Genomic DNA, 24,964 nt, shown 5'->3' on the forward strand with positions numbered 1-24,964 from the left:
TTGACTCGGTACTAAATGTAATTACATTGTTCAGCCGTTAATTAACACGCGGTGACTGTAAACACAACCACATACATTATTTTAACGCCACATTAGATGTGTAATCTGTAATGAAAATTAATGAGACTAGAAAAAAGAATCTGCAGTTGCAGGAAAGATTTGTGATCCGTTTGGAACTGAAATGATTTCTGTATTAATTAATAATAATAGCAATAAAATCAAAAAATTTCTGTCTAAACTATGAAACACTAAAACAGTTGTACATTTTATCTTATTATTAAATTTACTGATTTTATTTACAGTCCAGACTGGGAATAGGTATGTAAACCCTTGTTTTTTAGTAAGAGTAATAATTCCTTTACTAGAAATAATCTTCCCTGTGTCTGCTTATCAGACTTGCACATGTTGAGGAAGATTTTTAAATCCTCTCATGGTCATGCCACATCATGACTGGATTAAGATGTAAACAAATGCAATTTTCAACTTTTAAATCTAATAGGTAGGGGTAAGAAGACAGTTTTGTGGCGCTTGGGTGGTGCAGCAGTCTAATAAGCTAGCCCACCACCACTGAGATCCAAGACTGAAGTTTAACTGTGCTATTGACCAGCCAGGTGCCCACACAGACATGATTGGTTGTGTATGAGGGCTGATGTGGTCAAATGGGGTTCTCACTGCTGCTGCAATTGCGTCCTCTGCTGGCTGGTCGAGGCAGCTGCATGAGAGATACAAATATCACAGATAGTAGTGCGTGACTCTCTGTACACGATACTGCTCTCTATGTGATCCCTTCTCTAACAGGTGGAAAGAAGTATCACATATTATCACATATTCAAAGAATCACAAACCATTTGTAATGGTATACCTCTTTTCCACTTTCATCACTCATGACTATGAACATGAACATGAAACATTAGAAAAAGCTATAGAATAAAGTTACATCTTAAACAATCATAAGACTTATTACACAAATAAAACTAAAAGTGTTTGATTCATGAAATAATTTGTATAAACGTTAGTTAACGTTTTAAACGTTGTATAAAAATGTGTAGTATTCACTTCTGTACACTGTTGTATTTGTAGGCCGTGCTGTAAGTAGTGGTGCCTGTCACTTCTTCACTTTGTGGAAATAAGGGTCTTACAGAAAGTTTGTTGTATTGCAGTTAAAGGAAATTAAACAATGCGCTGTTTGACAAATGACAAAGAGCTTGGAACACTAGTAGTCTGAAATTTAGAGAAATAAATGCTAGGTAATCAGTGAAGGATATTTTATACTCAATAAACTCCAAAGCAGCAAATAAATTTACTAGTGAATTTCCATTAAATCCTGATCAGGGTTGGGGTAAGACAGGAACACAGCCTGACCAGGGTGGCAATCACAGAATAACTGATGACCTGGTCACTGTTACTGGGGAGAAGTAAAAGAATCCACCATGATTACTGAAAATAAATATATGAATGCATGTTGCTATCTCTGACCCTCGAATGTTGACTGTTGAACATGTATCACACATATTTACACATTCATTGTAGAATCGATCACTAATATACAGAGCTACAGGTTACTGACTTTGCTAAAAGAAAAACATGATATTTTGTAATAAAAAGAGTCTTGTAAGGCTTACCATTGTCTAGTTACCATTGTCTAGTTACCATTGTCTAGTTACCATTGTCTAGTTACCGTTGTCTAGTTACCATTGTCTAGTTACCATTGTAAGTGTTACCATTGTCTAGTTACCATTGTCTAGTTACCGTTGTCTAGTTACCATTGTCTAGTTACCATTGTAAGTGTTACCATTGTCTAGTTACCATTGTCTAGTTACCATTGTCTAGTTAGCACTGTAAGTGTTACCATTGTCTAGTTAGCACTGTGTTACCATTGTCTAGTTACCATTGTAAGTGTTACCATTGTCTAGTTACCGTTGTCTAGTTACCATTGTCTAGTTAGCACTGTAAGTGTTGCCATTGTCTAGTTAGCACTGTAAGTGTTACCATTGTCTAGTTACCATTGTCTAGTTACCGTTGTCTAGTTACCATTGTAAGTGTTACCATTGTCTAGTTACCATTGTCTGGTTACCATTGTAAGTGTTACCATTGTCTAGTTAGCACTGTTAGTGTTATTATTGTCTAGTTACCATTGTAAGTGTTACCATTGTCTAGTTACCATTGTCTAGTTACCATTGTCTAGTTACCATTGTAAGTGTTACCATTGTCTAGTTACGGTTGTCTAGTTACCATTGTAAGTGTTACCATTGTCTAGTTACCGTTGTGTGTTACCATTGTCTAGTTACCGTTGTCTAGTTACCATTGTCTAGTTAGCACTGTAAGTGTTGCCATTGTCTAGTTAGCACTGTAAGTGTTACCATTGTCTAGTTACCATTGTCTAGTTACCGTTGTCTAGTTACCGTTGTCTAGTTACCATTGTAAGTGTTACCATTGTCTAGTTACCATTGTCTGGTTACCATTGTAAGTGTTACCATTGTCTAGTTAGCACTGTTAGTGTTATTATTGTCTAGTTACCATTGTAAGTGTTACCATTGTCTAGTTACCATTGTCTAGTTACCATTGTAAGTGTTACCATTGTCTAGTTACCATTGTAAGTGTTACCATTGTCTAGTTACCGTTGTGTGTTACCATTGTCTAGTTACCGTTGTCTAGTTACCATTGTAAGTGTTACCATTGTCTAGTTACCATTGTCTAGTTAGCACTGTAAGTGTTACCATTGTCTAGGTACCCAATGATCATATACTGTGCTGAATAAATTTTATTAAAATAAAATATAAACAGTGCTGTGAAAAGGTTACTGTCCTCTTTCCGATAGTCTCAATCTGTCATTGCATATTTATCACAATGGACAAGCGTAGATCAATAAACATAAAATACTATAACACAAAATATGCTTGATTAAAAGCACTACAGTACAGGCACCAATTACACAACACTCAAACTACACCGGTGAAAAAATGTCCAATGGTTCCTCAAACAAACTCAAACTTAATTGACAAGCCGATTTAGCTAATTAAACCCAGATATGTTTTATTTTAGCGAGTCCTTTAAAACATAAATTTCATGCATCCTAAAACTTCTACAGGAACATTATGCAACAACCTAAGATGTGATGCTTGCAAGGCCATATCTGACGCTGTGAAACTCTGTCATGAAATCTGTCATGCACCCACTGCCTTAATAAAGTTATCTATTTCAGTTACTGTACAAATGCCATGAACCAAGGGGATTTGTTATAGGCCTATACAGAAGTAGGAATGATGGACCTTAGTAATCAGAATGCATCCTTTTTTTCTATTTCTATGAGTGAAGACATTTGTATGGTAGATTCTCTGGTGTACATTTTCAGTTTTCGCAGAGGCTGGCGAATAATTGCTGTGAGTAAACCATAAATAACAGCGCTCAGGTGAGTTTCGCTCTTCATTTTAGAAGAGAATGAATCACAGTGTTTGCACAGGTTACCCATGATATGCATGTCAGTTTTACTACGATCTGATTAATTTCCTTTAGAGCCTTTTGTGTTTGGCTCATTTAGTTAATATTTAATGTTGTCTTAAGACTAATGTTTTTAAAGGATAACCAGTAAAGAAAGTTGATCATGAACTTTATCACCATATTGGCTGTATGCTCTCAGTAAGAATACAAAAAAACACACTAAGAAAATATAAATATATTAGGTTTTAGTCTTTAGACAAGGAAAATCTGTGTATTGTAGAATCTGTGTATTAAATATAAAGAACAATGAAACGTACCTTTAAATGTTGGGTTTGTAAAGACTTCTGGAGATGTTGAACTTCATTCAGATGTTCATCAAACTAATCCTAAATAAATTCAGCAGTACGATTGGCTGTTATACAAGGCGATCACTGGAACTGATGTCCTCCCAATAGATCCAATAATAAAAATGCATTTGTCAAAATTGTAGTGCACTTAATATAACAAATAAGAGGGAATATACACCGATCAGCCATAACATTAAAACCACCTTATTGTTTCTACACTCACTGTCAATTGTATCAGCTCCACTTACCATATAGAAGCACTTTGTAGTTCTACAATTACTGACTGTAGTCCATCTGTTTCTCTACATGCTTTGTTAGCCCCCTTTCACCCTGTTCTTCAATGGTCAGGGCCCCCACAGGACCCCCACAGAGCAGGTATTATTTAGGTGGTGGATCATTTTCAGCACTGCAGTGACACTGACATGGTGGTGGTGTGTTAGTGTGTGTTGTGCTGGTATGAGTGGATCAGACACAGCAGCGCTGATGGTGTTTTTAAACACCTCACTGTCACTGCTGAACTGAGAATAATCCACCAACCAAAAACATCCAGCCAACAGCGCCCCGGTGACCACTGATGAAGGTCTAGAAGATGACCAACTCAAACAGCAGCAACAGATGAGCGATCGTCTCTGACTTTACATCTACAAGGTGGACCAACTAGGTAGGAGTGTCTATAGAGTGGACAGTGAGTGGACACGGTATTTAAAAACTCCAGCAGCGCTGCTGTGTCTGATCCACTCATACCAGCACAACACACACTAACACACCACCACCATGTCAGTGTCACTGCAGTGCTGAGAATGATCCACCACCTAAATAATACCTGCTCTGTGGGGGTCCTGTGGGAGTCCTGACCATTGAAGAACAGGGTGAAAGCAGGTTCAGAAAGTATGTAGAGAAACAGATGGACTATAGTCAGTAATTGTAGAACTACAAAGTGCTTCTATATGGTAAGTGGAGCTGATAAAATGGACAGTGAGTGTAGAAATAAGGAGGCGGTTGTAATGATATGGCTGATCAGTGTAAGATGTAAATAATAAAACATTTTTATTATAGAAATAGACTATAGACTCCATGTTTTGTGCTCTTTACACCAAGTTATGTATTTTTACATTAGCCTATTATACTACATAGCAGCATTGCCATGGATTCTAGCTTTGTTGAGCACAACGTTTTTTCTTGAAACTGGATCATGCAGGTGCTCATTCAGTTCTGTGGTTATTTTTGTGGCTGTGTAGTTCAGGGTGTTTAGCAAATGTGTCTGACATATCAGTGAGCTTTAACTAGAAACTCCTGTTTTTTTGACTGATAATGTTTGTCCATGTTTGACATAGACTGGGGGTTGCTTTATTACCCATTAAATGCTGTTGTATAGTAGTTTATGTAATTGATGCTCCTGCAATGTAGGCACCCACTACATGTCCTCTTTGGAACAAAGTTAGTCTCAAATATCAATGACTTTTCAGGATTTGTCAGAGCTCTGTTACAGCTGAAGTGCTTGTTACCATTAATCAACCCAAAAAAACTAGAATAGCTGTGCTTTAAATTGTGATTGTTAGTTTAGTTAAACGTCTTCATGCAAACAATAGACTATAACAATCCGTTCCACAAATGGAGTCGGCACCAGGTTTTACACAATCCCTTTGCGCGGGAGTTTCGCATGATTGACATTTGATTCACCCAATCAGCTTTCGCAAAGCGTCAAGTCTGTGTTCGCTCCTCCGCATTGTCCAATCGGGTGATTTAAGACGCCACACGGCCTCACTTTTCCGCCATCTTGGTGAGGTACATGGTTCCTTCGTTTTCCTGTTGTTTTGTCTTTTATCGCAGTGAATAGCACATACACTGGTATACAGCCGACTAAGTAAGACTGCATTTTCACCACATTGACAGAGAACAAAGTTAGCTTAGATGAAATCGTCGTTTGGTTGTTTTTTTTGGTCACGACTGGTCGAGACGCCATCTTGGTTGTGGCAACGGCGTTTCGAAAGCCAGAAAAAGATCGTGTATGGAACATAACTATGGCATAATTTTCTCGGAAACGTTTATAAAATTGTAATAAAATTCTGTTTGTTTGGTTTGACGTGGATTCCTGGTTTGTTTTTGCTTACAAAGCGCTTCTTTTCTTTACACTGTACTCACTGTTCTGGGATCAGATTTGCCGTGGCCAAGTGTTAAGTGGCTACAATACGGAGACGCCACAAACTGATCCGAAATCGTTTTTAAATGGCAAACCTGGTTATTTATAAAGGTATATCGTTAGAAAAGGTGAGAATACTGATAGATTATGCTGTAATTAACTTGCTGTATCAGTATTAGCAGTCGTATTTACTCATTAAGAGCGGAGATACCGCACTCGAGTCCTATGTGTACTGCTGTTGTTTTAACACTGTTCTCAGATCAGCGTCCGCTCACGCACAGCGGTGCAGGCGGTATAAGCGAAAACGGAAAAAAACCGACCCGTGATCGGCATTTTCCGCCAGTCCGAGTCTTCACGAAGCTGTGCGGATTTTGAGAAGGGGGCGGGGCCGAGAGCTGTCAATCAAACAGCCGGTTTAACCCACTGAGTTGTGCTGAAGTGCCGCAATACATTCCTTTGATCTTTAATTATGTGACCTTGTTTCTTTGTTTTTTTTAATAGTGTTGCATTTAATGATGTAGTGGTGTCTGGAAAATTTGGAAATAAAAGAAAAATAAAGCATCTGGCATCTCATACGACAGGATTTGAACATTGCAGAATACCCAAACGCATTTCTAATGTCAGGTTATTGTAATATGTACACTGTAAGCACATTAGAGAAAGAATAAAGCATAATAAACTACCCTATCAGCTTATAACTGATTTATGCATCTTGTTAGTCTATAGGTCATCCCACCCTCCTCCTCCTTCTTTCTTTTCCCTCCCTCACTAGATATAGATATTGTTGTTTTTTTAGGTGAGGAAGCTCACATAAGCCAAAGCCATTAATCAGTCATAGCACAGAGCAATACAGTTACTATAGGCACATAAATGACCCAGAAAGGTTGATTTGCAAGCACTGTGAAAATACTGTCCATTGTTTCAGACCGGCTGTCTATTGACCAATCACGGAATACAGCCCGCCCCTGGCCCCGCCCACGTACACCCAAGTACACTGAATATGCCCCGCCCAGTTCTAGACACGGCCACCTTTAGGCCACGCCCATTTGTCTATATTAAGAGGCGCGCTGGCGGAGGAGTTTGGCCACAGGCACCAACTAAACCTTCATTTTTTCCTAAGCGGGCTTTTGGACTTCCCCCCATCTTTTTCCATTATTTTATTCCGATCACATTTGGGGCAGAAATGGCTGACGCAAAAGTCGACACCAGCTCGGAAATCTCCGCAAAGGTGGGTCATTTATTATACTATTTATTACACTATTTAGGAACTAAAAGCGCGCATGGGTTTTGACTGGTCTGTATGCTGCATGATGCATTTAGGTTACAGGGTACTGATTTTTCCTTACTTGATGACCATGCATGGAATAAAGCTTTTTATAAAACACAGATGCGCTTTTTCATTCCCCTAGACGCGCTTTTTATAAACATTTTTCACACTTTAGTTAAGACTGCTATAAGAAAACATTTTTGCAGCCGGGTTCTGGCATTGTCTTGTCTTAATCCGAGTCTTTGTTAGACGCGTTTCGGTTCCCCGTTTTAAAAAGTAGCTTTCAACCTTGGTTTGGTTTTCACTTCACTAAGTTCCGTCTAACCCAGAGATAGCACCTCATTGTGTTTGAGCATCGTTATGATTATACTGTATGCGCGCTGATGCGTTTGGAGGTGCGTGTTGCATTCGGTGCGCTCTTGGAGCCTATATAAGTTACGCGGCGCTGCCTGGATCCGAATGATGAATGATGCGCTTTGCATGGGTTTGCACATTACTGCTGCACAAACAGATTCATTACGGCTGTAAAGACAAATAAGACAACATGAGCGGGGGCTGATTAATAATCATTAGACCTGTTCAGGATTATTTATCCCCCTGCGCCTTGGATAAACATTAGAATAATAATAAATTCCGTGCGTTTTCAACCAACGCATTGCACATAGAGTTGTCAAGTTTTGATCATAAACCACGCATCGCATTGCATGGTGAGGCTTAGCTAACCTACATACACGACCTGATCTTGTTGTTTTAAATGGGTCGGGTTAATTTTAGATAGGGTTGGTGCGCGCCGACAGGGATTCCATTTCCAATGCCCGTATTTTTCTCTTAAAAGCGCACTCACAGGTTTGTACTTGAGTGTAGGGTGTTTGAGTTACGACCAGGTTCACACCGACACACCAGGCAAGTTAAGTACTTCCCATCGAGGGTCTGACTCTTCCTCTTGTTGTTTTAAAGTTCAAACCTGGTAGCCTATCAAAAGCCAAACTTTGATCACAAACGCGTAATGGCAGTGGCGCATTTATGGGCATGTGTCCTTTGTTGGGTGCTTTGCAATGCGCGCTGCCCTTTAATACACCGACCAAGTGCAGATCACGATCAGTTTAGCCTGTAAGTCATCGAGTGTTTTCATTATAGGCGGGATCTTTTATTTATTTATTTATTTTTATATATAAATGGACGTGTGGATGGCTGGATTATTCAAGCGAGTCACTGGCGCTTAAAGCACTGGCATGTAATGTAATGGGGATGGTGCGTGAAGTGAAGGAGGCGTAACTGTAGCACTAAACGGCTTAAAGCTTGAGGATTACCACCTCAGTTTAATAGACTATCTACTACAATAGATAAATCCTTAAACATTATGACCACTCCATTCTGGAATAAAAAAAACCCACAATTTTATTTAGCCTATATATTTTTAATAAAAGTGGATATACTGTATAAATAAAGTTTAATGTCATGCTCAGCTCTGTAATGATGCTTTACTTATATAAAATATGATGCTAGAATAAACCACATGTGGTAAAATGAACTATTATAGGACATCCTACATAGACTATACATGTCTCTATTGTTCCCTCTCTCACTCGGGTTAATCTAACTGAGCCTCGTTCTGCTCGGTTCGTCCCAGCGCTCCCATTGGCCATGCTAAAATAATCCGCGCAATGTATTCTGGGAGTTGTAGTCTCTCCGCGGGCGTGTCTTCGCCCAAGCCTATAGTGTGGATTATTTATTGGACTACAGCTCGATAGCACTGGCGTATCAGATTACACCACTTCAGTGAGACGCTTTAAAGTAGGTGGGGAGATGATCAGCCTCCAAGGGCTTTAAGTTAAGCGGGTTTTTGGTGAAACCAAAAGCAAAACTGTCTGTTATCGTGTTTTATTAGTTTGCACAACTAGTGTAAATGTAAGTAATAATAATAACAACGTGATTTTTGCTGTAGGACCTTAAAGAAAAGAAGACGGTTGAGGAGGAATCAGAAAATGGAAAGGATGCTCCAGCCAATGGCAATGCAGTAGGTTCCCTCACTTTCCTCCTCTTCCTCTGTCAGTTCTAGAAAGTCCCAGAAATGCATCAATTTTGACACGTTCTGAATCATAAATATAAGCAAATGTTTATATTTCAGGATAATGAGGAGAACGGCGATCAGGAAAACGAAGTAGACGAAGAGGAGGAAGATGTTGGTGAGGAAGAGGATGAAGAGGATGATGGAGAGGGTAATTTTTTTCACAATACCGTAAAAGTCACAGTGACTGTTATGCCTGGCAACATCATGTGTGTTAAGTGACTCCTGTGTAAACCACCCTGACCTCAACTCACAATGTTTCAGGTGACGAAGACGAAGAAGACGAAGAGGCCGAGGGTGGAACAGCGAAAAGGGCAGCTGAGGATGACGATGAGGATGTGAGTTCAAAATGATCTAGTGTGGAAAACATCCCGAATCTAAACCTGGTGCACTGTGATTAACCTTGTATGAACCTGTTTTCAGGAGGACGTCGGAACCAAGAAGCAGAAAACGGATGATTAAAGAGGGTCGACCTGCTAAACCTCCTCCCAACCAACCTCTCCTTAACTCGTCCACTGGGGGAAAAAGAGAAAAAAACGTGGTCATCATCAAGTAGAGTTCAGCATCTGTGTACACACACCTAACTGCAAATTTTGTAGAAACAACGAAGACTTCAAAGCTCTACCTTCTTACAAGATACTTTAAAGGAGAATTTGTTTGTATTTTTATTTACATTTTATATTTTTGTACATATTGTTAGGAGGTCAGCCATTTTTGACAGTGATCTCTGGTTACCAAACGGTGCTTTGAAGTTGAAGCCTCTCTATGAAATAGATTTTACTTGTGGTCTGGCCGTGTCATGTTATCTCAACTGAAATTGTAAAGAAAAAAAAAGTCAACAGCCGTTTAATTCAGAGCATTCCAGTACTTTGTGTATGTACATCAGTTAGTTGGTTTGTATGAGATGGCAAGGCTGAAGAAAAGATGGATCTTTTCTTGCTTTGTCTATTAAATTGCTATCTATTGTGGCCTGTTTGATGTATGTGTGAAGTTGTTGTGCGACAATAAACCGAAATTTTATTTTGTGAGTTCCTAATTTTTTTAACCTAGTTTTTCTTTGACTTTTTTAGAGGAGCTTTTAATGTCACAGGTGTGGAGACTAGATATAAACAAGCGTAATTTTCAGATATGCACTTCTCATATTGCAGGAATATGTTACAGGGAAATTGTATGTCAATGCAAATTATTCATGCCTTAAAACCTCAAGTTCCGGTATAAACGATATTAAATAAAAAATACATTCGGCTGTGTGAGTTCTTCCAATTTAAGGTATTCATCTTATTTTGAAGCATTTATTTCATGTTTCCTTAATCCAATAGTGTACTTTACTGTTGACCTTCTGCACCTTCTGCTGTAATACCCAGTTTTGTTCCTGGGGGGCGCTGTACTGAAGACTTGTTTTTTCACACCAGATAACCCTCTTTACTGAGTAATCATGTCCTTCATGAATTGGCAGGCTTTAGAAAGGCTTGTGCCAACATCGCTCAAAAGAGTCATTATACACTTATTTCAATGGATTTAAATTGATCTCCTAATACAAATACTTTAAGACGTGACTGAATGAAACCTTCTGTACTAAAGGTTTTAACTTTTTGGCAGAGGCTGTCCAAATTTCCGTTCATCCTCTTGTATAAATATTTGCACATAAACAAAGTACAAGCATATAAACAAAACACACGCCTATAAAACATATCTGCCATAAACCATATAACCATATTCTGCAAACATAAAGAAATATAAGTGTTTGAATAAGTATTATTTATGCCACTTATGACATAAATAATGATCATTTATGGCTTATTTATGCCATTACTGTCCTTCTCAGTATAAATTCCTACATTCCAGCATTCATATTTGGTGCAATGTAAGTATTTTAGTAACTGGCTAGGACTAAGTGATGAAATATAGTGTAAAAAAGTAATTATACACATGGCATCTGTTCTGCGTACGCGGTACGCCTTCTCACGTCCCTCAAGCCTGTTATCAACTGAAAGGGACCCCCACAGGACCTGCACTGTCCAGATGATAATTGGGTGGTGAAACATTCTCAGCACTAACATGGTATTGACGTGTGTGTGTGTGCTGTTCTCTTCTGTTAGGAGTGTATTAGGTGCTAATGGGACTTTTAGGAACAGTATTTACCCTCACTGTTGGTGACTATTAGTATTACTAGTACTATGTTCTATTACTAGAGATCACTAGTGTCATCTGGTCAGTGTGGGTCCTATGGGGGTCCAATTAAATCGTTAAATAGGGTACAGGTAAGTGAATACAGCAACAGATTGGCTACAGTCAGTAACTGTATATGCATAAGTTCATCTATACGGTAGGTGCTGCTTATAAATTAATCATTAAATGTGTGAATCAGATAGATGCACTATTTGGCAAAAAGTATTTGATACGAAAATTACCACTCAGACTGTTACAAGGTGCAAAAGATGACGTCATGGTATGGAGGTGCATCAGTGCCCACGGCAGGGGTGATTAACATATGTGTGAAGGAACCACTGATGCAGAGGCTAATTAATAAAAGAAGTGTGTTGTAGGCATCCTATTCTAGTTGATCTGTGAAAACATTGGATCAGTGCTTTTGTCAGTTAAATAAAGGTTCAAAAGAATAAACACATCACATTATATATGGCTATAATATATACACTGATCAGCCATAACATTAAAACCACCTCCTTGTTTCTACACTTTTTTTTTTTTTTTTTGATATACTTTATTTGTCATAAATACATATACAGGTGTACAGTACAATTAAATTCTTTCTTCGCATATCCCAGCTTGTTTGGAAGCTAGGGTCAGAGCGCAGGGTCAGCCATTGTACGGCGCCCCTGGAGCAGACAGGGTTAAGGGCCTTGCTCAAGGACCCAACAGTGGCTGCTTAGCAGAGCCTGGATTTGAACCGCCAATCTTCCGGTTGATAGCCCAAAGCTCTACCCACTAGGCTACCACTGTCCCTTACTGACTTACTGTTCCTTTTATCAGCTCCACCATATAGAAGCACTTTGTAGTTCTACAATTACTGACTGTAGTCCATCTGTTTCTGTACATACTTTTTTAAGCCTGCTTTCACCCTGTTCTTTAATGGTCAGGACCCCCACAGAGCAGGTATTATTTAGGTGGTGGATCATTCTCAGCACTGCAGTGACACTGACAAGACCTCACTGTCACTGCTGGACTGAGAATAGTCCGCCAACCAAAAATATATCCAGCCAACAGCGCCCCGTGGGCAGCATCCTGTGACCATTGATAAACGTCTAGAAGATGACCGACTCAAACAGCAGCAATAGATGAGCGATCGTCTCTGACTTTACATCTACAAGGTGGACCAACTAGGTAGGAGTGTCTAATAGAGTGGACAGTGAGTGGACACTCCAGCAGGGCTGCTGTGTCTGATCCACTCTTACCAGCACAACACACACTAACACACCACCACCATGTCATTTTCCCTGCAGTGCTGAGAATGATCCACCACCCAAATAATACCTGCTCTGTGGTGGTCCTGTGGGGGTCCTGACCATTGAAGAACAGCATGAAACAGATGGACTACAGTCAGTAATTGTAGAACTACAAAGTGCTTCTATATGGTAAGTGGAGCTGATGAAATGGACAGTGAGTGTAGAAACAAGGAGGTGGTTTTAATGTTATGGCTGATCGGTGTATGTATACAGTATATATTTTTAAGTTAATCTATTAAGAGAACAAATCACTTTTGATGATCTACTTCTGAGATTATAGTTCGGTCTTTTTTAGTTACTTAGACTGTACTTTCACTATCGCTTTTAGGAAGGTGAAATGGTACAGTCCCTACTGCACATGTTTGCAGAAACACTTGAATAAGAGCTGCATATCATCACTTTCCCACAGTTTGGACAGGCCTTGAGAAAACATTAAATGAGTCATCTAATAAAACACTCTATCTTTCATTATTGCACGTCTCTTTCACACAGTAACTGACCTAAAAAACAGATCTTTACATACAGTATATAATTCTGCTTTTGCTACAACACATGTAAAACAGTTATACTGAACGTTTGCGTTACATCCCAGTATGTCACCCTAATTTATCCTTTACAACTTCAGCAAGACAACATTATTTTATCCACACACACCAGCATGTTATTCAGCTCACCTGTCCTGTTGGTGCATCTGACCATTTTATAATATACACCTTTTATATGGAAGCACTTTGTGAGGATACAATTACTGACTATAGCCCATTTGCTGTGTTGTAACTTTTTCACCCTCCCTAACCATCCAGTAATGGAAAGGGAGTGTACAGTTTTCCATGTTGCAATGTCACCAATGTGGCCATGATTCCTTATAACACATATGAGACTGACTGCAGAAACTAATAACTAATCAGAAATGAATTGGTCTGGCACAGTTGGTCTTTAAACAGCACGCATAATGCAGAAACGTCCTGGGCAGGGCACCAATTCATCACATGGCACCACACGCTTACACTTTCGTTCACTTACTTACACTTAGAGCAAATTCACTTTCTGTTGAAGTACCTAGAGAAAACCCACACAAAGAACTTGTCTAGCTCCTTCCACACACTGGACGCAAGCCATGTGACATCCACACTACATGTGTATGAATAATACTTTTTAAATATTGGCCAAGAGCAGCACAATGGGTGCCGCAAAGCAACATGGGTCCTGGGACTTCTTGCCTGCGGTCACAGCCAAACTCTAGCACCCTGTCCAGACTGTATTTCCACATTGCACCCGCTGTTTTAGAAGATGCCAGACCCACTGATCAGAATAAGGTGAGTTACAGCTTTTACATTTACCAGACGCTTTTATCTAAGCCAATTTACAATTCTGACTATATAAAATCCAAGCAATTAAGGGTTATATCAGAGGCCCAACATTGGCAACCTAGCAGTGATGGGGCTTGAACTGTGGACCTTCTTATTAGTTGTCAGTTTTTTTGACATATTGCACAGTGTTTAACTGATTAACTAAAACGATTGTATATGAGTGTTAAGAATGTAGTGTTTCATTGCAGTCCTGGGGATTTTAATGATTTCTGCAACTCTTATTTACGCCAGACCTGTTTTATGGTTCCTGGATACATTTATGAAGGACCATCTGGATAAATCGGCGTAATGTGACACCAGGTTTTGTCTCATTTTAATTGATGCATTCAGATTAACATTATGTAAATCACCAGCTTCAGTCAATTCTAATCTAACAGATAATTAGAAGGCCAGGACACAAAGATGAATGACATTACAGAAGTTTCTACACCAGCAGTGGTCAACGTTTGTTACTTTTAGACCCTCGTGTTCAAAAATTGTTTCTCTGACCCCCTTAACACGTGTTATGTTATTATTCCCTCACGTTCAGCAAGAATGACTGAAGGTATTGTTATTAAACATACATTTGTTAACCTTTTGCTAAATATTTTATACAGGCCTACAATAGCTCCTTGAAAAAATTGCCAATGATTCAGTTATCAGTGTGACGACTGCTGCTGATTCTGTTCGCACAAGGAGAGATCTTGGATACAGCAAGCCGCAAGTCATCTTCAATGCTTAATCTTTCTCTGTATTTATTTTGATTGCTCTGGAAACAATAATGTATTTGTCCTTTGAAAAGATCTAAAGTCAGCTGTAGGTATATTACACCCCAAGATCTGCTGTATGCTGATAGCTAATTGGTTTTTCCCATCCCATAAAGTGTGATTATTTTTACTCTTCTTAATACAATGCAATGAGACCCCCCTTTGGGCACAACGACGCCCCCTAGTGGGCCATGGCCCCTAGTTGAGAACCACTGTTCTACACCACAGAAAAAAAAAATCAGAAAACCTACAAGACACATATAAACAAGGACAATGTGTTCCAGTTTTTAGTATAAATGAACAGTTTCATTAATCAGGAAATCTCAGGACTGCCGAGATGTACATGTCTCTTATGTATATTTTTATTTCAACTTATTTATGGGTGAGTCAATACCAGTGTCTTCTGTAAATGTACCAGTTACTACAGAAATTATTGTGCTAATTGGATTTTCATTAAAAGAAATAAGATTTAGTCACTTCTTTGCAGGTCAACAAGCAGGTACCAGGCTAGCAGGTTGCCAATCTTATGAAAAAAAGTTAATAGTGTACATCTAAATGCTAAATCCCCCTAATTAAGCCTTCATGAATCTTAAAAGCACAAATGCAAAGACACAAAGTGTAAATCTGATGTTTAAATAAATTAAACGTATATGTGGATATACAGTAGGTGTAGATTTTAAATATCTCACAGTTAAGAGACAAATGTGTGTGTATCTGTGTGTATGTTTCTGTCTGTGTACGAGTGTTTGTGCATAATAGATTGATTTTGGATGCAGGTCAGTGTTAAGTCCGCTCTGTGGGTCAGTAGCATCAATAGGGCTTACACTGGCTAAATATATTTGGTCATTTGTTTCCAGGCCACCTAATGATGACCTCTTGACAGACAGATATTAAGCAACTACAGGCAGCAAATCAGTATAAATAATTTAACTGGACAATTTAATAAGTGTATAATAATGATAGGAGATACTGGATTTTCCAGTACAGCAGGTGGAGTGTGAGAGACTGTGAGAGTGGGGAGAGACTGGGGTGGAATGAAAGGGGTAATTAGTGAGTGGGCACAACTGTTCATCTGTTACCTGTTGTGGATTTAACCTCTGCTCTTATCCCCTGTGTGCTGTGTCTTCTTTTATTGATGTTACTGGAACACTCACAAGGCATACAAGCTGAGAAGCTACATACAAAATCATTTTCATTGTGTTCCAAGAAGCACTATACAGGTCCAGGTGAGTTTTGCCTCTTTTAAACTTGCTACATGTAATGTCATAAATGAACTAAAAGCAAAGCACCTTTTCAAAATACAGAAAATAATTTCATCAGGTACACCAGTGCATAGCGGGGGTCGCATTGCATTGTATTCAAAATTTTATAAATAATGACACGCAATGGGAATTGAAAATCAGCAGGCTATTAGCATACAGCAGATCTTATGGTGTAATAGAAATTAATTCTAAACTATCTATAGCTGATTCTAGGTCTTTGTATTCAGCAGTGACAGCCATCAGAAATAAATACAGGGCAAGACTGAGCATTGAGAATGCATGTGACTTGCCACAAACAAACAAAATCCTGTCAGTTTAACAAGACAGCAGCATCTAACATAAAGTCTAAATAACTAAAAGGAGAGATGGAACATGTCTAACATCTCCTGTTTGATAATTCATTAAATAGTTTGAAATTTCAAAACCATCAGACGAAAGAGATCATTTTGGAAATGGGTCAGGAGTGCGGTCAATAACAACTAGGTATCTGAATTTCAAAACCATTGATGAGTGAAATGATGAGAATCACACATGAGAATACATGTAGGGGAAAAGAGCGGATAATAATTAAACAAAAGTTAATAAATTAACAGTTAGGTCACTCACCAATTAACCCTAATGTCTCTACCAGTCTCTCCCCCAGTTTCTCCCCCAGTCTCTCCCCCATGATGTCTGACTTTAAACCAAAACAAAAAATTGGATTGGTGCGATTCCTGTGGTTGTTATATGGTAGCTTTGACTGATTACTGACCGTTACTGGTGTGATACTAAGAACCTCATAAGTCAACTCTGTATATGTTGCTCAGCTATGCAAATCAAGACCAGACTAATGGTGACAAAGCCTTTGACAATCTTAGTCCTTATATCCCTTGCAGGATTTGTATGTGTGTTTGTTAACATCACATTAATGATTAATGAAGAGTTTTTTTTGCATCGTTGAGGTAAAATACCTTAAATCCTTAAAGTCCTTAAAATCCTTGTGTATTTACTGACACAACTTTTGGCAAACTGGTAAGCTTTAAACTATCTGCTTAAAAACTAACCATTTCACCAATGCTCAATACTTTTATAATAATAATATTTATATAATAATAATATTTATATATTAATAATATTTATAATAAACCAGTTTAAGATACGTTGTGAACACTTCATAATATTACCAAGAGCTGAAATTGCCCTTGTCCCAACTTTTTTGGCACAATGCAGTTTAGAATGAGCTTATACACTTATTCAAGTCAATGAAACATGAAATAACCTTTTAGTACAGTTTGTATTAAAAAACAACATTTATTATTTACTCATTTAAAAAACTCCACAGTTCTTTACACAGTGTATAATGTGTCTTTGGTCAGTATGGACTTAAGACAGTGGCTATAACATCGGCTGCTGAATAATTATACAATTTTAACGCAAGTTTATATGTGAAGACTTAAGGTGTTTTTAAGTGCCACTGGAAATTGTTCTGACATTTTTCTATGAGTGTTCAAAAGAAGTAAAGGTACATAATCAATGTCAAGTTCATTAATACAGTTGAGTTTATGCTTATAATTACAGCATGGTTATTCATGGTCATTTATTAATTAATTCTTACATTTAGTCATAAGGTTTCTTTAAAGAAAGATATTATTTCATTGCCAGAGCGACTGGGTGAGATTTAAGACCCAGAATGGCTCATAATGGATTGATGCTCCAATCTCAGTAACTACTCAACTATTACATGATAGTATATTGACCTGCCATTGTAAAAAATGATCTGCACCATGCAACTGCATCTGATGGTCCAATTTTTTCTAGCAGAGCGGTCCCAGAATGCCCAAAAGTTATTTACTGCAGCCTTAAGAATGATTGTTCAGCCTGCAACAAAATGAAATCTGCAATCCAGCTAGAGTAATAATATTGAGATACTGTCAGATATAACTTACATCATTTCCTGCTGGTTAAATATCCAATAGTTTCCAAAGTCTCAGAGCATTAGCAGTTTGAATGCAGTATCACAATCCTGTGAAGCCCACATACAGGATATGTTCAATACCTCACCCAGCAAAGGCTGCCACCCACACTTCTCTTAACACAGTGTCATGGTTTAAGCTGTAAATAGGACATGTTCGCATCCCGGTTCTGTCATGTTCTGTTATCACACTAGCCTGAATGTTAAAAGTAAAACATCCCCTACAGACATGTCTCCTCTGTAACAGGTCCTACATTAATAAAAGAACCTGGTGTAGATACAGCTCTCTGTCCCTTTCTGTCTCATACTGCTTATTTAGAGACTGGGCTCTGCTTTAAACGCAGCTGCTGCCAGCCTACCCGCTGCTTACCTCTGGAGGGCGTAAGTGGTCATTTGGCACCTCCTCCAGCATCACTTTTGCCACCTGGTGGTAGATAAATGCTCAGTTTAGCTTTCAGTATGTGAGGCTGAAGTTTCACTATATCGCCAAGAATATTTAAACAGCACCACATATTTGTAGCTACATCTGATTTACTCTTCTGTGAAGTGTTTCCCACACAATTTTGGAGTGTGTCTGTAGAGATTTGTGCTCATTTAACGTGTTCAGCTGGGTTGAGGTCAGGGCTCTGTGCAAGCCACTGTAGTTTATTTATTTGTTTATTTATTTATGGTTACATTCATGACAGGACAGGTAGTTACTGCTTACACAAGATTCATCAGTTCAACTCTTTAGCGTCAAATTTTGTACCTCACTTGCATGTTTTTGTACTGTGAGAGGAAACCGGAGCACTCGGAGGAAACCCACACAGGCATGGGGAGGGCATGCAAACCCCACACAGAAAAGACCTGGACCACTCCACCTGGAAATCGAACGCAGGACCTTGTAGCTGTGAGGCGACAGTGCTAGCCACCGAGCCACCGTGCCGCTGGCCACTGTAGTACCTCTACACCAGTGGCGGCTGCTGGTCTTTAAAAGAGGGGAAGCTCATTGTCGGCTTACATCATAAAATTTGATTTTTATACATAAATTCTGCCCTCCGTTCCTTTTCAAGAAAATGGCCTGTGATCCTATCGTACCAAGTAGGCGTCTTTTCCAGGGACTTGACCACTGTCTTGAAACAAATACTATGAGTGTGTTTTATTTACACAATGAACAATGGAAATGGTCAAGTAATTTCACCAAGCAAATACCAAGAAATGGGTTACAGTTTGTCTTTCAACTTCACTCGCAAAATCCGCGATGGGACTGAAGCTCCCAGTGATTAAGTGATGGTGTAGATCTCAAAATAGCTGTCAATCTAAACAGGATTCAGCCTTTCGACTGATCCTCCAATCATCTTGCAGAAGCTCCGCGTCCAGACCCACCCACAGCTCCATTCACCCCCAGAGACGCTCAGCGTCCGGGGGCGGGACAAAATCGTGGCATTTATCCAATGACCGGCGAGTTTCGAAGCAATGAAAAAACCTTTCCATGCAGTCCCGTTGAAGTGAATAGACGCTCAGCTTCTACAGGCAAATGCATTGACACTACGGGAGTTAACAAAATCGAGTCGGTCAATTTGTGATAAGTAGCTGATTCTGAACAAACTCGTCTTCGAGATGAACGTGTTCTAACGCATTTGTAGTCAATGAAATGTTAACACAACTGTACATATTTGACCATTTAATTTTTGACATTTTAGGGGAAGCTGAGCTTCTCTTGCAGTCTTAGAGAAATCGCCACTGCTCTACACCAAACTCATCATACCAACAGTCAACCATGCATTATGCAAAGTGGCACAGTCATGACAATTTTATTTTATACATTTAATGTACACCGACTAGGCATAACATTATGACCACTGGCAGTGTGATGCTTTGGGCGATGTTCTGCTGGGAAACCTTGGGTCCTGCCATTCATGTGGATGTTACTTTGACACGTACCACCTACCTAAGCATTGTTGCAGACCATGTTCACCCTCTCATGGAGACGGTATTCCCTGATGGCTGTGGCCTCTTTCAGGAGGATGATGCGCCCTGCCACAATGCAAAAACTGTTCAGGAACGGTTTGAGGAGCACCACAACGAGTTTGAGGTGTTGACTTGGCCGCCAAATTCCCCAGATCTCAATCCAATCGAGCATCTGTGGGATGTGCTGGACAAACAACCTTCAGGGGTTTAGTGGAGTCCATGCCTCGATGGGTCAGGGCTGTTTTGGCAGCAAAAGGGGGACCAACATAATATTAGGAAGATGGTCATAATGTTATGCCTGATTGGTGTATATAATATTAGCATGTATACACCTGAATTTATACACATATTGAATTTATACACATGAATTTAAAATATATGAGGGTGTCTACATAGTTTTAGCCATATAGACTGTTAGACACTGTAAAACCAACTGTATTTGTGTTTTGCTGTTAAGCTAACAAGCATACTTAAATTACATAAATTGTTCTCATTTTGTTGGTCCACTGTTTAAACTATTCCAAGGTATGTCTGTGCAATAGCCCTATAAACTCTGATCAGCTAAAACATTAGTTGTGCATGTCAATGCCTATTTCATACTGTGCATGAATGGATACTCAAGGATACGTTAAATATTCAGCTGATGGTAGTTACTCCTAATACATGTTGTTCAATGCAGCAGATATGGGCAGCATAATGACCAGAGTGACTTTGCTAAGGAACAAATCGTTTTGGCCTGATGAGTTAAAGTATCCTTGGCTCAAGGAGAAACAAACTACAAACCGTGACCGGTTGTTGGGCAGCCAAGACTCATTTATGCCAGAGATTGAACTGGACGCCGGATATATTAAAGAAGGGGGGCATGTGTGTATTGTTCACAACGGTCCACCTTGCAATGTACAGAAGTTGAAGGAACTACTGTTAACATCTGGAACCAGATACGACAGGAGTTATTTAGATTTCTTGTGGGATGCAAGTCTTGAGGGTCAGAGGTGTTTTGGCAGCATATTAGGTTGGTGGTCCTAATGTTTTGGATCATTAGTGTATTGCATGGATTATATTTCATGCGCAATACATTGAAATTAATTCCAACTACATCTATTTTATAAACTGCAATTTTGAAATTCATTACTGTGCAATATTGTATAATATGTTTGCACTTTTTATTCTGTGCAGTCTAATAGCTTTAATCTTAATTCTGATAAAATGACTACAGTAATTGGGCCGCTCAGGTGGTGCAGCGGTAAAAACACACGCTGGAACACCAGAGCTGGGATCTCGAATACATCGTATCGAGTCTCAGCTCTGCCTGCCGGCTGGGCTGAACGATTGGCCTGTTGTTCATATAGGGGTAGGATCTCTCTCATAACTAATGCAATTGCGACCTCTGCTGGCTGATTGATGGCGCCTGCACAGAGACGGGAAAAGAGTGCTCTCAGGGTGTGTCTCTCCGTACACAGGGCTGATCCGCATTGCACTCGTCAAAGTGTTGGTGACAAAATGTATACGGCTGCTGCCCACGTGTCGGAGACGGGTGGGTTAGCTTCGTTCTCCTCAATCACAGCGAGGATCGACATTGATGGAGAGGAAGCATGACGCAATCGGGCAAGTGGACTACAGTAATTTGCTTTGTTGGTACCGTTTCACTGTTTTGTACTCTTTGTAAACTTTATTTTAGTATTCTTTTGATAAAGGAATCGTAGGAAAATGATTTCCAGCTCGATATACTGTAAACAAAACACATTAGTTACTCTGTATTCTTAAGAACCAGTTTGCAGTGTAATGACTGCAATATGTATTAATAATTACCTGCCAGTCTGGTTCAGCTATATGCAAACACATGCAACTCTTTTACAGACGTTCAAGAGGGGAAAAAGAGTGAATTCTTCTAACTGACTAATGTTCAACATTTTAAACCTATTAAGAGCGTTGTGTAAGTAGCAGAGCCATTTCAATATAAAAAATAATGTGTGAGCCTTGTTGAACTGCCTGATTTTCTGTATCTATCATTCAAAAAACTTCCTCTGAGTTTTATTCAAGTGCTAATAATAGAAAAACATCTTTTTCATTATGCCTAACATAACATGCAAATAAATGTACTTTTCATGTCGTTATAAGGACACATTTATTAATTAGTTTCAAATGTAGGAAATGTGTATTGAGTCTTATTATTGGTAAGCTCATTTGACAAAAATACACCGACCAGGCATAACATTATGAGCACTGACAGGTGAAGTGAATAACACTGATTATCTCTTCATCACGGCACCTGTTAGTGGGGGGGATATATTAGGCAGCAAGTGAACATTTTATCCTCAAAGTTGATGTTAGAAGCAGGAAAAATGGGCGAGCGTGAGGATCTGAGCGAGTCTGACGTGCAGTGGTCAAGGAAGGAACAGTGGTAAACCGGCGACAGGGTCATGGGCGGCCAAGGCTCATTGATGCACGTGGGGAGCGAAGGCTGGCCCGTGTGGTCCGATCTAACAGACGAGCTCATGCTGGTTCTGATAGAAAGGTGTCAGAATACACAGAGCATCACAGTTGCAGGGCTGTTTTGGCAGCAAAAGGGGGACCAACACAATGTTAGGAAGGTGGTCATAATGTTATGTCATAATCACTCTACCAACAGCAGTGCCTTGAATTTGAGATGATTTGGCGCATGGCAAACTTTTGCTTCTGGATTTCATCTAGATCAGCTTTCATTTAGATCAGTGTCAATACTAACATAGAAATGTGGAAGCTTTAATGGATCAAGTATGTTAATAATTAGGATTAATAAGCACTTAGTGTTGTTTATTTTGGGGCAAGGAAACAAGCAAAACCAACAGTAGTGTAGTCATGGAATAACCACACACACCCAGGCCCACCCAGTGTGTGTGTTCCTGTAAGATAATGAAGCGCTCAGAGGTTTTGATTTTATTTGGGACGGTGCTTGGTCTGAAATGTTTGACAACCACTGAACTTGAGTTTGCTAATTCTGTGTATTATAAAAATTAGAAAAATCATTTTGTCATTATGACAAATTTAGTAAATTCACTGAAGTTTTACATCCACTTCAGTCTGTATTTGTGTATTTTTGCTTACTTTTCTTTTGTTTCATTATGGGCTCAGAACTAAATACTTTTGAATCATTAGACATGATACACAAAAGGACCCTGAGTAAAAACCAACAACAAAGGAACACAATTATCCGAAACCCATATCATTAAAAGTAATTGTTCCTGTAACATAATAACTGGTTGTCTTTTGAGCCACAGTGAACTGCTGATCCTATACAGTTGCATTAACAATGTTCTGATGCAGAGTGGTATTTCACAATCCCTCAATAACGACAAGTCATCCAGGTTCTGACACAACACACACACACCATCACACTACCTTGCAGTGTTTGACTTGACTATGTTTGCTCTTTGCCAGACATAATGGGATGCTTTTGTCGAAAAAAATTTCAGTTTTTTATGTTTGTCCATAAAGCATAAGCCCAAGACGAGCACTAATGTTTCTCTTGGTTAGCAGCGATTTCTTTTATTAAATCGCTTTCATTCCTAGACACATTTTTTCTCTTTAGAGGTGTCTTGAGTCCTTTGTGACTTTTTTGTATCGTCTGTCACTGAGCCTTTCAAAATGATAGCAGGTCACCAACCCCTGGGGGGATTTACCAAAGTTTTGTCTATTTAGAAATAATGGCTATTAGTGAGCTTAGGCGGAGCGCTAGAGCCTTAGACATGACTGTGTAATCCTTTATAGGCTGGGCTGTATTTCAAAATTGTTCTCTCTGATGTTTTCTGAAATGTCTTTAGATGGTGCCACAGTGTTTCTGTAGAAACTTTAAGGTGACTTGGACTTGGTTCTTAGGGCTAGTGATGACAATAAATGTGATTTTATTGCTTGCTGGAATCAAGCTGGACTGTGTTCATTTGTAAGATATTTTAAATATCCAGAGGATGTGTTAAATACTTTTTAATCATTAGACATGATACACAAAAGGACCCTGAGTAAAAACCAACAACAAAGGCACACAATTATCCGAAACCCATATCATTAAAAGTAATTGTTCCTGTAACGTAAAAACTGCTTGTCTTTTGAATCACAGTGAATTCAGAACTGCTGATCCTATACAGCTGCATGAACAATGTTCTGATGCAGAGTGGTATAAGTGAAATGGCGGATCTGAAAGCGAGTCACGGTGACAGTTGGTCCTTGGGCTAAATGTGAAAGTACTTTGTTACTTGTTACAGGTAATTACAGGTGAGTCTATTGTCATCAAAGTCATTTAAATAACTTTTAAATTGCTTAGGATGTGTTTTAACTTAATGAATTCAGGGCCCGTCACTGACGGCAGCAGTTCAAGTTCACTGGGATCACACTAGCAGATCTGACAATCTTTATATTGTCAATGATGGTTTATTGTTATAATAATTATTATTTTATCAGACAAATTTATAGGAATTACCCAGAAACAATATTCTTACTTTCTACCTTTTGTCAGTTTATAAAATTTCCTTTAATTTAACATCTTTATTGTTACTGTGCAGCAGTTGTAGTTATGTTGTAGTTTAAATGTTTACTGGCTGCCTAATAAAAATAATTTTGTGCTTATAAGGAATAATTGCACTGACTTTATGTGTTAATTCATGTTTTTTATTTGCCATGTAGTCAGCCACATTAAAAAGTTGTAGGCAGTTGTAGCCTAGTGGTTAAGGTAGTGGATTAGTAACCAGAAGGTTTTTCGGTTCAAGCCCCACCACTGCCAGGTTGCCACTGTTGGGCCCTTGCGCAAGGCCCTTCATTCTCAATTGCTTAGACTGTATACTGTAAGTCGCTTTGGATAAAAGCATCTGCTAAATGCTAAAAATGTTTAAAAAATAAAAATAAAAAAAAGCAGTAAATCACAACAGGTACCCAGACAACCAAAATTGACCTGTTCTCAATACAGTAAAATGTGTCAAGGTGCAAAGGTA

The 24,964-nt window shown here is 39.0% G+C and overlaps 2 protein-coding genes across 2 annotated transcripts in view; both read left to right on the top strand.

The window, feature by feature from the left end:
* Window positions 1–24,964, top strand: part of LOC134316703 (zinc finger protein ZFP2-like) — a 445,247-nt gene that overhangs the window by 352,525 nt on the left and 67,758 nt on the right. The window lies entirely within an intron of this gene.
* ptmaa (prothymosin alpha a) lies at window positions 7,020–10,296 on the top strand. Its single transcript, XM_062997276.1, has 5 exons — window positions 7,020–7,153; window positions 9,138–9,209; window positions 9,321–9,411; window positions 9,525–9,598; window positions 9,684–10,296. Exons 1-5 carry the CDS (start codon window positions 7,109–7,111, stop codon window positions 9,720–9,722), a joined length of 321 nt encoding a protein of 106 aa, XP_062853346.1. The 5' UTR covers window positions 7,020–7,108; the 3' UTR covers window positions 9,723–10,296.

Source organism: Trichomycterus rosablanca, chromosome 6, assembly GCF_030014385.1.
Source record: "Trichomycterus rosablanca isolate fTriRos1 chromosome 6, fTriRos1.hap1, whole genome shotgun sequence".
In the NCBI taxonomy this organism is placed as follows: Eukaryota; Metazoa; Chordata; class Actinopteri; order Siluriformes; family Trichomycteridae; genus Trichomycterus; species Trichomycterus rosablanca.